Source organism: Lepidochelys kempii, chromosome 11 (genome assembly GCF_965140285.1).
Source record: "Lepidochelys kempii isolate rLepKem1 chromosome 11, rLepKem1.hap1, whole genome shotgun sequence".
In the NCBI taxonomy this organism is placed as follows: Eukaryota; Metazoa; Chordata; order Testudines; family Cheloniidae; genus Lepidochelys; species Lepidochelys kempii.
Window position 1 is genome coordinate 1,492,982 of NC_136390.1, and position 14,817 is coordinate 1,507,798.

Genomic DNA, 14,817 nt, shown 5'->3' on the forward strand with positions numbered 1-14,817 from the left:
CCATCTCCACTGCAGCACGTTTGTGTTAGTAGAAGAGAGGGGAGAGCACGGCTCCTACTGGCTGCCTCTAGCAGAGCAAGTGCCGTGTGGTGCTGGAGACCCGCGGGGCAAAGGTCTGCTCTGGACTGAGGCCAGATTCACTAGGGGCTGAGAACAGAGCCAACAGCCAGCTGGGCTGCGCCACCCTCTCTGCACTTCCCCCTTTGGGTCGCGCTGTCTGAGGCTGTCCAGAGAAAGACGTGCTCACGCAGAGCAGGCCTGGCAGGTCTCTGCTGGCCTCCTAAGGTTCCTGGTGGGCCAGCAGCCTTGGAACTGCAGCCAGTTTGTGCACTGATGCTAAAGGTACATCACAGTCGTGCCGGGAAGTGTCTGGGACCCCGGCCTGCACCATGCCAGGCGAGGCATAATTCCCATTTTGTACTTGCTCCTGGCCATTGCTGCAGGCGGCTGTGACTCATTAGGGGGTGGGGGCAGGGCAGTTGCAAGCCCTACCTGGGATGTCTGCTAACCCCTTGGCTTAATAAAAGCTGCCTCTCCGTCCTAGCATGCCTGGACGTAGCTGCACCCAGGAGTCGTGTGGCCCTCTCCTATGGAGACATACAAAGAGCTCGCCTCAGGCTCCTCTGCCAGCTGGCAGAAGTCTCTGCAGGTGTCCTGAGCAGGGCCCCTCCGCTCTATATACACGAGCCCCTTGGAGGTTATTTCTCCCCAGGATTTCGAGTCCCTCTGCTTTTCCCCACTCCCTTCCTTGCCAGGAGAGGGGACTGCAACATGACACTGCAGGGGGCACTGAAAACCAGCCTCTCTGCGCTCCCCTTGGATGGAGCCGAGGGCAAGCCGTAGTGTTCCTGCAGGATGACCGCAACTCCAGCTGGGCCAGGAGCTGACGCAGCTTCCTGCCGTGTGCAGCGCTGGAGTTGTTCTGGTGCCGTCTCAGGGGGCAGGGACCCAAGGGGAGACCAGCCCCTGCCTGTCACAGAGGCTGGCAATTTTTAAATCACTATGTTTTTCTAAAAGCTCTGCTCTATGTCTGATGTTGGGGTGGGCCTCTGGGCTGTACAGGAGCCAGATTAGGTGATCACAGTGGTTTCTTCTGGCCTTGGGGTCCCTGGGTCTAAGCGGGGCATTCTGGCCATGGCAGCCGTTTGCAGAGCTACCCAATGGAAAGGGGTTAGCATGGCAGCTATGGAAGGCTGGTCCCCAACCCCCTTTTCACTATTCCTGCTAGTTTGCTGGCATCAGCCAAGCCAGGGAGAGGTCAGCCCTTTGCCTTCCGACTTGTACAATAACGAGTCGCAGCTCATCACATTCGCTCAGCAGAGAGCACCAGCGTGACACGGCCTTCGGGCAGGGAGAGCTGGCTGGGGCATAACTGGCCTGGGTCCAGATTTCAGAGGCAACACCCAGCACTGTTGTGATAACTGGGCCTACACAGGTACCCGAAGTGTGAGCGCCGCTGCCAAGAGAGGGTGAAAGTCCATGGTGTGTCACACCAACCGTCCTATTGCAACACATGTGGACTGGGAAAGGTGTAAAAGACTGAATTAGCTCAAACAATGAGGCTGTCTGATATAATTCAAGGCCTGTGTTAGGATCAGGCCTGGCAAACAAGACCAGTGTGAGACTGAAAAGCAATGAACCAAAAGGGGTGTGTCAGATACTAGGCCTAATTGGTGGACAAAATAATGCAGGGAGGGGCTATTACGCCATCGCTCCCCTTTGGGGTCCTTATACGTGGGGAGAAAAACTGGCTGCTGGAGTGAGTTTCACCATGATGGCTGCCTCCACCACCATCTCCTGCGGCCCTGTCATCCTGATCCCGAGACATGGCCTGAGCAGACCCGGCCAGAGAGCGGGACCCAAATGACACCCCCTCCTCTCCCAGCTCCAGGTGAATCCCAAACACCATGTGGGCTGCAAGACGTCCCTCCCATGTGTCCTTTTCCTTCCCCACCTTATTTCTTCTCTTTTTCATCCCTCTCCTTTTGCCGCCTGTCCAATAAGTGTCTGGTGTAGCTGGCCAAGGCTGCATATTTTGCAACAGTGCCAGGAGCCTGTGACCCAAAAGAGGCCACTAAAAGCAATGCCTTAAACAGCCCGATGCTGGCCCAAGTTTGCCAGGTCTTGGGGTGGCTGGTCAGACTGTGGGCTGCCCCTGTGTTTTTCCAGCAGGGAGCATGGAAGTGAACATCAACGCCAGAGACAGAACGAAGCTGCATTTTCTCCCTTTGCTGTTCTCATCTCTTCCCTCTTGTATGTGATTGTCTTGTGTCGTCTTCTAGGAAAGGGGGTCAGACGTCACCAGCAACAATCACAGCTCAGCTAACTTCTCTCCCCCACCCCACCCAAATGACAGTTGCCACCATCCTCTCTCGCAAACCTGTGACCTGCACAGCCACGAGGTGGCGCTGTGTGTAAACATCTTATTGAAGCTGGCCTGAGCCACACCTGGCAGAGCAGTCAAGGAGCTGACCATGAACACAGCTGGGGTGTGTAGAACCACAGACCCACAGGGCTAGAGGGGGCCGCACGGGTCATCCCGTCTAACCCCTGCCAAGATGCAGGACTTGTTGGGTCTCACCCATCCCAGACAGACGGCTCCAGCCTCCTCTCGAAAACCTCCAGGGAAGGAGCTTCCACAACCTCCGGAGGCGTCTGTGCCATTGTCTGACTGCTCTTACGGGGAGGACGTTTCTCCTGAGATTTAATCGAAACCTGCTCTTTCTGTCGTTTGAACCCATCACCTCTTGTCCTGCCCCCCGTGGCAAGAGAGAAAAACTTTTCGCCATCTTATCTGTGGCAGCCTTTCAAGTATTTGAAGACCCCTATCATGCCCCCCCACAATCTCCTCTTTTCCAAACTGAACATACCCAGTTCCTTCAGCTTCTGCTCGTCCGACTTGCATTCCATCCCTGTGATCATCCCTGTCGCTCGCCTCAGGATCCTTTCCAGTTTCTCCATCCTTTCTATACAGCGGGGACCAAAGCTGGGCCCAGGTCTCCAGCTGAGACCTGACCAGTGCAGAGTCGTGCGGTCTATCACCTCCCATGACTTGCATGCCCTGCCTCTCTTAAAGCAACCAAAAATTGCATTTGCTTTTTTTGCCAAAAGACCTCATAGCTCATACATATGGATCACCCAGCCAGCATTGAAATGCACACAGGAATGCTACACAGCAATCTAGGGTAGGAAATTATGAACACTCCTAGTGTGCAAAGGGAAGTGCCAAAGGGATTTAACGAGGCAGAGTGGAAATGCATGAGTTGGAATTGGGCCAGGATCTGGGGGTAACATCCCCTGGGACAGGTGCAGTCCCCTTTAGACTCTCACATTCCACGGGAGTGGGGTGCACATTTCCCCAATGGGCTGCCACTCTTTTCAGTCCCAAAGCTACCTCCATTCCACACAGCCTTGGGGCTCCCCACTCACTTTTGTTGTTGGAAAACATTCAGGTCAGAAACAAAGCATCATGAAACTGGTGTTACAGCCAGCCCCGGTGACACTGAACTGGTAGTTCTCCAACCGTGTCACGTACGGTCAGCTGGGGGCTCGCAGGGCACAGGCAGGTGGCATGTGGGCTGGCCGGATTGGAACGCCAGTGATCCCCGTGATGGTGGTGGGCTGCCAAGCGCTGCCGAGTCTTCGGTGCGATAGATTGGGCCTTGAAGGCTGGGAACTGCAGCACCAAGCAGCCGCACCTTGCACTGCACTTTCCCCGCAGGAATAGTCTTCGTTCCTCTGTCTGGTGTGTGCACCCCAGCGGGGAAACGGTCACCAGTGGGGCAGGGCCCAGTGGTTTGGGCTGGAGACCTAGGGTCAGTTGCTGCCCTGCCAGGCTCCCTGCAGGACCATAAGAACGGCCCCGCTGGGGCAGGCTGGGGCCTCCAGCCCAGCGGCCTGCCTGTGGCCATGGTTGGTGCCGGGCACTGCAGGGGAATGATGGGACCAGGGCCACTGGCGAGTGCCCCGCCCTCCAGCGCTCAGGGACCCCAGAGCCGAGGGCTGTCCTGGCTCAGCCATCGCTAGACCCTGCTGCAGGAACCCGCCACGCGGCAGGGAGTTCCGCAGGTCCCGCGAGCAGGGCTGACCCCGCCCATTGCCGACTCCGCCCCGCCCCTCCAGCAGCGCGCGCCACGGCCTGCCTGGCCCCGCCCACTACCGGCTCCGCCCCGCCCCTCCAGCAGCGCGCGCCGCGGCCTCCCTGGCCCCGCCCACTGCCTGCTCCGCCCCGCCCCTCCAGCAGCGCGCGCCACGGCCTGCCGGGCCCCGCCCCCTGCCGGCTCCGACTCCGGCTCCGCCCCGCCCCTCCAGCAGCGCGCGCTGCGGCCTCCCTGGCCCCGCCCACTGCCTGCTCCGCCCCGCCCCTATCAGCAGCGCGCGCCGCGGCCTGGCTGGCCCCGCCCACTGCCGGCTCTGGCTCCTCCCCGCCCCTCCAGCAGCGCGCGCGCCGGGGGGAATCTCCTCCTCCGGGCGGGTGGCGCCTCACGCGGGAGCCGGGCGGCGCGCACGGTACGGGGGGGGGGGCGGAGCGGGGCAGAGGAGGGTGAGACGGGCTGGGGCGAGGGGAAAAGGGTTTGGGGGGCTGAGGTGAGGGCGGGGCGAGGGGAAAAGGGTTTGGGGGGATGAGGTGAGGGCGGGGCGAGGGGAAAAGGGTTTGGGGGGCTGAGGCGGGGGTTGGGGAAGAGGTTTGGGGGCTGAGGTGAGGGCGGGGTGAGGGGAAGAGGTTTTGGGGGGCTGAGGTGAGGGCGGGGTGAGGGGAAGAGGTTTTGGGGGGCTGAGGTCGGGGTGGGGTGAGGGGAAGAGGTTTTGGGGGGCTGAGGTGAGGGCGGGGTGAGGGGAAGAGGTTTGGGGGCTGAGGTGAGGGCGGGGTGAGGGGAAGAGGTTTTGGGGGGCTGAGGTCGGGGTGGGGTGAGGGGAAGAGGTTTTGGGGGGCTGAGGTGAGGGCGGGGTGAGGGGAAGAGGTTTTGGGGGGCTGAGGTGAGGGCGGGTTGAGGGGAAGAGGTTTTGGGGGGCTGAGGTGAGGGTGGGGTGAGGGGAAGAGGTTTTGGGGGGCTGAGGTGAGGGTGGGGTGAGGGGAAGAGGTTTTGGGGGGCTGAGGTGAGGGCGGGTTGAGGGGAAGAGGTTTTGGGGGGCTGAAGTGGGGGTGAGGGGAAGAGGTTTTTGGAGGGTTGGGGGCTGGGGAAGAGGAAGAGGTTTTGGGGGGATGGGGGTGAGGGGAAGAGGTTTTGGGGGGATGGGGGTGAGGGGAAGAGGTTTTGGGGGGATGGGGGTGAGGGCGGGTTGAGGGGAAGAGGTTTGGGGGCTGAGGTGAGGGCGGGGTGAGGGGAAGAGGTTTTGGGGGGCTGAAGTGGGGGTGAGGGGAAGAGGTTTTTGGAGGGTTGGGGGCTGGGGAAGAGGAAGAGGTTTTGGGGGGATGGGGTGAGGGGAAGAGGTTTTGGGGGGCTGAGGTGAGGGGTTTGGGGGCACTGAACTCCCTTGTGCCTGTGGAGGCCCCCCTGCTGTCCCTCTTCCCACCCCCACGTGCGTCCATGGACGGGGTCTTTCCCCCGAAGTGTTTCTCGGGCACGTCGCAGCAGGAGCAAGGGGAAAGCGAGGGTAGAAGCAGTGCGAAGGGCATTCCCTCGTGTGACGCCCGTGCGCCGAGCGCTGCGTGTCGTTCTGGTCCCCTCAGCAGAGATGAGAAAGACTGCTCCTCTTCGCCTTAGAAAAGAGATGGCTACGAACATGAGAGAGGCCAGCCTGGGTCAGACCAATCACGGTCCACCTAGGCCAGTGTCCTGACTTCCTGCCATGGCCAGTGCCAGGTGCCTCCCAGGGAATGAACAGAACAGGGCAATTACCCAGTGATGCATCCCCTGCTGTCCAGTCCCCACTTCAGGCAATTGGAGGTTCAGGGATCCCTGCAGCATGGGGTTGGGTCCCGGGCCATACTGAGGGGATCTGAGAGAGGTCTACAAGACGATGACTGGTTTGGAGAGAGTGAACCGGGAGGTGTTATTTACCCCTTCACATAACACAAGAACCAGGGGTCGCCCAGTGAAATTAATAGGCATCAGGTTTGAAACAAATACGAGGAAAGACTTCTTCACACAACACACAGTCAACCTATTTAACTCACTGCCAGGGGATGTTGTGAAGGCCAAAAGTATAACTGATTTCAGTGCTCTGGAAGTCCCTAAACCTCCAACTGCCAGAACCTGGGGCTGGACAATAGGGAATGGATCATCCGATAATGGCCCAGTTCTTTTCCTTCCCTCTAAAGTGCCTGGTCCTGGCCACTGTCAGAGACAGAATATTGGCACCTCTAGCCATTCCCAGAGCATCTCCTAGGAAAAAACCAGATGGGACTTGAATTTCTAGTGAAAAGCGATCCTCAGAACTATTTTTTTAAGGGGGGGGGGTGGGACCCATCTCTTCTTGAGCCATCCCTGTCCTTCGTAAAGACACAGAAAAGGGCACAAGCCCATGCTTTTTCCTTTGCCAATCATCTTTAATATTCAAAAGCAGGCTGTGGAGATTGTAGGTCCCAGCATGCAATGCTCCATGGTTGGACTGAAGAGAATTGTATGCTGGGAGTTGTAGCTGTTGTAGGACTCTCCTGGGACTTCTTACGATGAAACACAAACCCCTTCACCCATGTGATATTTTGATCCAGATTTGTTTGTCCAGCTGGGATGGAAGCTTGATTCCAGGGGTGCAAGGCCAGTGCACTAGCAGCGTCTCACTCTGGCAGCCTGTCCTCCTTCCCCCATCTTTCTGGTGATTGTGATGCCATAGAATTGGGTATGGCCATCAAGGGAGAGACCATTTCTTTCTCCAGTTTGTCCTTGCAGTGAGATTATAACTCACTGTTTGTGCTGCCAGGGCAGCCCTGTGATTGGGAATTCACAAACACTGGATTGTGATGTGCCTATGGGATCTGGCAGGAGGAGAAGCTGGGCCGAGTACAGAGGTTTCTAAGGTTGTCATTAGTGCTGCCCATCTTGTTTCTCTGATAACCAACATTATTTATTTAAAAATGGAACAGCAACTGCAATGCAAAATGGCCAAAGAATAGTCTCCCCTGGGCAGGCCATTCATTCACTCCTGTAATGGTACATTTCTCCAGGCCACGGGGCCTGTTTCCTGTCTTATGAGCTGCACATGGAAGGAGCTGAGGCCAGGCGTCACTATGAACATAAGAATGGCCACACCGGGTCAGACCAAAGGTCCATCCAGACAGGCATCCTGTCTATGGACAGTGGCCAACGCCAGGTGCCCCAGAGGGAGTGAACCCAAGAGGCAATGATCAAGTGATCTCTCTCCTGCCGTCCATCTCCACCCTCTGACAAACAGAGGCTAGGGACACCATTCTTTACCTATCCTGGCTAATAGCCATTAATGGGCTTAACCTCCATGAATTTATCCAGTTCTCTTTTAAACCCTGTTATAGTCCTAGCCTTCACAACCTCCTCAGGCAAGGAGTTCCACAGGTTGACTGTGCACTGAGTGAAGAAGAACTTCCTTTTATTTGTTTTAAGCCTGCTGCCCATTCATTTCATTTGGTGGCCCGCAGTTCTTATATTATGGGAACAAGTAAATAACTTTTCCTTATTCCCTTTCTCCACACCACTCATGGGTTTATAGACCTCTATCATCTCCCCCCTTAGTCTCCTCTTTTCCAAGCTGAAAAGTCCTAGCCTCTTTAATCTCTCCTCCTATGGGACCCATTCCAAACCCCTAATCATTTTAGTTGCCCTTCTCTGAACCTTTTCTAAAGCCAGCATATCTTTTCTGAGATGAGGGGACCACATCTGTACGCACTATTCAAGATGTGGGCATACCATGGATTTATATAAGGGCAATAAGATATTCTCCGTCTTATTCTCTGTCCCTTTTTTAATGACTCCTAACATCCCGTTTGCTGTTTTGACTGCTGCTGCACACTGCGTGGACGTCTTCAGAGAACTATCCACGATGACGCCAAGATCTTTCTCCTGATTAGTTGTAGCTAAATTAGCCCCCATCATATTGTATGTATCGTTGGGGTTATTTTTTCCAATGTGCGTTACTTGACATTTCTCCACATTAAATTTCATTTGCCATTTTGTTGCCCAATCACTTAGTTTTGTGAGATCTTTTTGAAGTTCTTCACAGTCTGCCTTGGTCTTAACTATCTTGAGCAGTTTAGTATCATCTGTAAACTTTGCCACCTGACAGTTTACCTCTTTCTCCAGATCATTTATGAATAGGTTAAATCGGATTGGTCATAGGACTGACACTTGGTAACACCACTAGTTACCCCTCTCCATTCTGAAAATTTACCATTTATTCCTACCCTTTGTTTCCTGTCTTTTAACCAGTTCGCAATCCATGAAAGGATCTTCCCTCGTATCCCATGACCACTTAATTTATGTAAGAGCCTTTGGTGAGGGACCTTGTCAAAGGCTTTCTGGAATGATGTTTGTGTTCAGTGCTAGTTTGGTATCATCAGCTGCAGGCCTCAAGGCTAGTGTGAGCCAGTGGGGATGCAAAGGTGTCTCAGAGGCGCACATAAGCTTTCCTGGAGCTTGTTCTCTCCAGGGAGTGGGGTCTGGTGGAAGTTGTGCTCTTCCTTTGCTGGGAGTGCTGCTGTCTGAGCCTGTTTGTTCTCTTGCAGGATGGAGGGCTCTGAAGATCTAGATAGCAGCCTCCTGACACAGCCTTGGGCTTCAGTTTGCTTTGGTGAATTCACGTTTATTGCCAAGGCTTGTTTCAAAGAAACCGGCTACGTCTTGCTGATCTCTGACCTCAGCAGTGTTTGGTACGAGCGTGCAGACACGGATATCGTTGGGAAAAGGTCCAAGGTGAGTCTGGAATGAGGTTTGCAAAATCCACAAACCCCCTTTTATGCGTAAGCCAGCTAACATTCCAGTATGATCTTACAGGGCACGCAGAGGGGGGATGACAGCTTCAGTAGGACTAGGGTAGAAGGCCTTGATGTGGGAAGCCCTATGCAGGTCTGCTGATTCCTCTCCATTCTGACCTATAGCATTCCCTGCTATGCTAGTCCTGGGCTCCTGCACTCAATCTCTGCTGATGTGCCTCAATCCTGATCTGCAGCCTCCCTTCTATTCCAGTCCTGGTTTCCCTCCCCACAGCTCTATCAGTGCCCCTCAGTTCTGAGTCAGTACCCCTGGCTGTTCCAGTACTGGATTCCTCCTCCTCAGACATTGTACCAAACTGGTGGTTCTGTGATTCTGAGAGACATCGCTTGGGGTGAGGCCATCAGACACACTTCCCTTGTAGGCTGGGATGGAAGCTTGTTTCCAGGGGTGCAAGGCCAGTGCATTAGCAGTGTCTCACTCTGGCAGCCTGTCCTCCTTCCCCCATCTTTCTGGTGATTGTGGTGCCATAGAACTGGGTATGGCCATCAAGGGAGAGACTGTTGTTAGCTTTAGTGGCCAGGTCAGAGGCTACCAGCAGCTTCTTTTTCAGGACCGCTCCTCCAGGGATGCTACCCTGGCAGTTTCTGCAGCCTCAGTTACATGCTCATTTTAATGATGTCTGTAGTTTCAGAAACAGGCCAGGCAGCACAAGCGACCATCTACTTCTCTTTTAGGTCCCCTCTGTCTCCGGGCCAAGGGGCAGATGGGAGCAGGGCCTGTTTGGAGCCCCTTGTGGGGACTGTTACCCTGATCACTGGGTTTAACGTTTGAGTATTTTATAGAGTTTGGCCTCTGCTGGGGAGTGGATGGTGATGGGCCGAGGAGTCTTGCCTCCGTCCCTTGGCTACTCCCATATACTACAATGGCTGCTTCCCACTTGTCTGTGTTGGCAGGTGGGCTAGGCTGCAACAGTTTCTCAGCCAGCCTGGAGCAGCTGAGAGGTGTCCTAGCGCAGGAGAGCCCTGGGTGGTAATAAGAGGGCAGTGGGATATTGGAGAGGGCATCCCAGGAACCACATGGGGATAAAATTTCATTACGCCTTCTACATCCTGCCCTTTCGAACGCCACTTGCCCAGAGCTGGTGATCTGGTGAGTCAGGAGGGAATGCCCAGATCCCAGGCAATGACGGGCATGGGGAGAACTGGTGAGGAAAGGTTCTTTGTCGAGCATAGACCAGATGGGGGTCTGTTGCTCTCAGTCCTGGTTGTTCCATTGGAGGCTTTGTTCTGTATTGGCTAAGGGAATGTGAAGGAGGATGTGTGGCTAAGCTGCCTGCAGTGACAGTCCCAAGGATGTTAGTGGGGAGCCTTGGGACAGAATGAACTGGGATGGACCCTATTTGCTGGTGTTTCTACCTGATCTGAGTAAGCCTAGCATTGGGGTCTCCAGGGTGCTTTGCTGCTTCCACTAACTGCACCTTTCCATTTGGGCTTTCCCAGGAGCTGAACAAGCGGCTGACAGCCCATGTGTCGTCTTTCCTGAATCGCTTGAGCAACCTGATGTGCCCTTTGCTGGAAGGAAGAGAGAGTGATGCCAACTCCTTCTCCTGCCAACAGACCCCCAGCAAACTCACCATCCATGTGAAAAGTGAGCTCTCCGGACTACCCTTCTACTGGGTTTTCCATTGCCCCGCAGCTGCCGTGGAGATGGTGAGGAAAGGGTTCTGCGATGCGCCACATGCCTGCCCCTCCTTCTGAGATGCTCGGCAAAACTTCAGCCAGTCAGGGAGAGCGAGGAGCTGCGGTGGGTGGCGGGAGCTAAGTTAATTGATTTTAAAAAATCTTGTGGCGGTTTTGGAGTTACCAAGGTGTGCACTAACTGCCCGCATCCCCCGATCTGACCCTTGCTTCCCTCCCCTGCTGTGTGACACAGCCCCTTCCTGCTTCTGCTCAGGTTAGACTGTCAACTCCACCGGCCAAGGACTATCTCTTAGGGTTGCCAACCCTCCATGGGGAACAAATATTTAAAAATGGGCTCTTCAGTCTAGCAGACAAAGGTCAAATGCAATCCAATGGAATACAAACCATGAATTAAAGATTAGTCTTTCATTAAAGAGAATGTCATGTGATGAAACCTCCAGGAATTTGTCCAACCGAAGTTGGCAACCCTCCTATCTCTGTCTGTGTGCATGCAGCACCCAGCACAGCAGGACCCTGCCCCTGCCCCACAGCAATCACAATAAGCCTGATAATAAAACAGTGCGGCCTTGGGGAATGAGCACCAAGCTGGGCCCTAGAAGGGCCTGAGTTCTGACACTGGCTCTGCCACCGGCTCATTATGTATCCTTGGCCGAGTCACTGCTTTTCTCAGTGCCACGGTTTCATCTCCTGTGGGATGTGGGAAAGAGTATTCTCCCCTCCCCCACCTCCCAGGGGTGTTGGGGGGATTCCTGAGTTGGTGTCCGTAAAAGTCAAGTACCCTGCTTAGCCCTTCCAGGGATGGGGATGGAGCTGAAGAGCTGCTGGGGCTGCGTAGCACTGTTTCCTAGAGCCATTCATAGATACTGAGGCCAGAAGGGACCATTGTTGAGTGTCTGGCATAGGCCGTAGTGCTGCCTTGTATTCATTCCTTGCATTAATTATTTTTGTGACAGCAGCATCTGGAGGCCTCCTCCAGGAGCAGGGCCGTGCTGTGTTGGACAGAGATGGTTGCTGGCTCAAAGAGCTTGCCATCTAAGTGAGATACAATAAATGGATGTAGCAAACAAGGGGAGCTGGGACAAGGATAGTCATTAACATGAGCCAAGTGGGTATTGGGGGGGCCCTCCAAGCCACTTGCCTGGAAGAGGGGAGGGATCTGAAGATGTCCAGGGTGGCGGCTTTATGGACTAGCTCAGTTCCTTACATATGGGTCACCATAGAAGAAAGTGCAATGGGGCTTGTGGGCGAAGCTGGTGAGGAAGCCTGTCATCGCTGCCGGGGTGTAGTGGTGGGGTCGCATGATGAGATAGAAGCACGGAGGAATAGGGAGAGGCATATGCTTGGTTCCTTAGGTGTCGATCTTGTCCTGCCATCAAACTTCCACTGGAACTCTCAAGCTAAGCAGAGTTTCATAGTTTCCAAGGCCAGAAGTGACCATTGTGATCGTCTAGTCTGACCTCCTGTATAGCACAGGTTGGAGAATGCCCTCCACAATCATTCCTAGAGCAGATCTTCTAGAGAAGCAGCCAGTCTTAAAAATTGTCAGGGATGGAGAATCTACCACGTCCCCAGGTAAATTGTTCCAATGGTTGATTGCTCTCCGCCATTAAAAACGTACACCTTATTTCCAATCTGAATTTGTCTAGCTTCAACTTCAAGCTATTGGATTGTATTTGACCTTTGTCTGCTAGACTGAAGAGCCCATTATTAAATATTCTTTTCCCATGGAGGTACTTACAGACTGTGATCAAGTCACCTCTTAACCTTCACTTTGTTAAGCTAAATAGATTGAGCTCCTTGAGTCTGTTGCTATGAGGCAGGTTTTCAAGTCCTGTAATCATTCTTGTCGCTCTTCTTTGAATTCTCTCCAATGTAAGTTATTGGGGGCCAGGAATGGGAGGCAAGTTCTAGTCTAAGGAATGTGTGGATGAAACAAGGAGCGAGGTGGCTGGCTCAGTAAGGAGTAGGGCCCCAGTGTGGTACTAGGTGGCGCGCTATGCTGCAAGGAGTGGGAGTGCTCTGTTCTTGGATCCAGTGCTGACCCCAATGCCTTTGTGCGGTGCTAAGCAATGCTGTGCTGCTAGAGGTCTGTGTTTTGGTTGAAACATGAAACTGAGGCTCTGTCCACCTGGTAATGAAAGGTGCTTTGGCTTTTTCAGCTAACAGTCCAGCTCTTATAGAGCTTCCGAGTGGCTTTGTTCTCTCCCAAAACTCCTCCTGCAGTTCCAGCTGGGAAACAAGGCTTGCTCACTTCCTGCCAAACTGTTTCGCAGTACTACTTGATGTTGTCTCATTGGAGGCAACTGATTCTTTGGTAGGGGACGTGATTCTGGTCTGTGCTTTTATGTCCCTTGACCTTTGTACAGTGCTCTGTGTACCTGCAGGATGGAAGAGGCTGTCTGTCTGGGGTAATTACTTTTAGTAGGTGGCACCATGCAAACAGCTAGGAGGCTTCAGCCTGAGATTCAAAACTGGGACCAGAAAGAAAATCAGGAACCAAGCACACCAGGTGCCTGGTTAGTCAGGAACACAAATGGCCAGGCTGGCCCAGAGTAGGGCTCCTCCAGCCAGTTTCTTACCTCTGACAGAAGCCAGTCCCAGCTGTTCAGAAGGGGTGCAGGGAACTCTGCAGTGGGCAGTGATGGGATGGCTGTCCCTAGGTCAGAGATTGGCACATGCCCGGAAGAATGAAGGTTTATAGCCCTGCCAGAAACATTTGGTTTAAAAAACTTTCTTATTGTTGTAACTCTGGATGTTCCCATTATCCATATAAATAGCTGATGCCGCTTTGATGATTTCTTGTGCCACAGGCTAATTGAGAGTCTTATGAAAAAGTGTTTCTTTTGACCAGTTTTTAATTCACTGCTTTTCAGTTTAATTGGATGTAGGGGTGTGTACAGGAATAAAAATTTGGTCACTTTTGGAGGGGGCACTTTCTGTGCCCCCATGGCCAGAGGGGCTGGCTCTCTCCTCCGCACTTCCAGGAGATGGAGAAGCTCACTTTCTCCTGGCAGCCAGAGGAGCTGGATCTCCCCTGCGGCCCCAGGGCTGGAGGAGCTGCCATGGCCCCGGTACTGCCCTGGCCCCGGAAGAGTTTTGTGCCCTCCACTGATGGGGGGGCTTATCTCTGCTTGTCCCCTTGCACACCCCTCTGATTGGACGTTCCCTTGCTCTTTTATAGAACAAATTGCCCTGTGAGAGCTTCACTTCCAGCTTTCTCAGTGCCTCTGCAGGTGAGGAGTGTATTCCTCCACAGTGGTATGCATAGGGGAAATTTGGGGCATTCTTTGTTCTTACATGCAATTGTCTTTAAGGCTGTGTGCTCTCTGTAGCTTGATTAAATTGTAGTGGTGTCCAGTGTGCACCAGAGGGTGCTGTGCACCTAACTAATAAACGGTTTCAGAGTAGCAGACGTGTTAGTCTGTATCCGCAAAAAGAACAGAAGGACTTGTGGCACCTTAGAGACTAACCAATTTATTTGAGCATAAGCTTAAGTGAGCTACAGCTTACTTCATCGGCTCACAAAAGTTTATGCTCAAATAAATTGGTTAGTCTCTAAGGTGCCACAAGTCCTCCTTTTCTTCTAACTAGTAAATGTTGCTAGTCGACACAGGCAGCTCAGTGGCAAGTGATTTGTGACTTCCCCCAGAGAAGCTGAGGCAGCCGTAGCTGGGAAGGGGCCTCCTAGGCAGGCTGTGAGTGCTGCTTGCTGGGACCGTGCATGTGCATGTTCTGCTCTGCTGCAAAATTTGCTGTAATACCATTTATAAAACCCGCTCCCCGCTCGTTCACCATGACTGTGGAAGGGTGGGACAGGACAGCTAGCAAGAGGACAGGATGAGGCTCGCTGGCGGGGCCCCTTTAAAGGGCATTGGCCCTTTGGTCAGGACCAATATTGGACCTTCCTGAAAGTTCTGAAGTTGTGGGTTTGAAATATCTGCACTTAAGATTCTCCCCTTGCTCTTTAGAAAGAGCAGAGCTGGGGTCTCAGACTTGTTGCTATTGGGACAGATGTCCTCAGAATCCATCCGTGTGGTGGGCACTTATTGACCCACTGGCAATGCCAGGGACTGAAAGGGTGATGGGGCTGGATGGAGCTTACCCCACAGGGTCATCCTCCCTAGCAGAGTTTTGTCTGTGTGCAGGGGTGGCACTTGCCCAGGCTCTGCCATTCCTGCGGTACATGGAGGAGTCAGTCTCCAGCCTGCCAGTGCAGCTCCTTTCACCAGCCATGAAATCCTTTTACAAAGAACAAATGGGGCATACCAAAA

At 53.8% G+C, this 14,817-nt stretch overlaps 1 protein-coding gene across 1 annotated transcript in view; it reads left to right on the forward strand.

Moving 5' to 3' along the window:
* Positions 1-4,428: 4,428 nt before the first annotated feature.
* The window catches only part of NHEJ1 (non-homologous end joining factor 1), a 146,180-nt gene continuing 135,791 nt past the window's right edge, over positions 4,429-14,817 (forward strand). The window contains exons 1-3 of the mRNA XM_073304674.2: positions 4,429-4,509; positions 8,639-8,825; positions 10,346-10,555. Of these exons, the coding sequence (XP_073160775.1) occupies positions 8,640-8,825; positions 10,346-10,555 (396 nt within the window). The 5' untranslated portion in view covers positions 4,429-4,509; position 8,639. The remainder of the gene's footprint in view (positions 4,510-8,638; positions 8,826-10,345; positions 10,556-14,817) is intronic.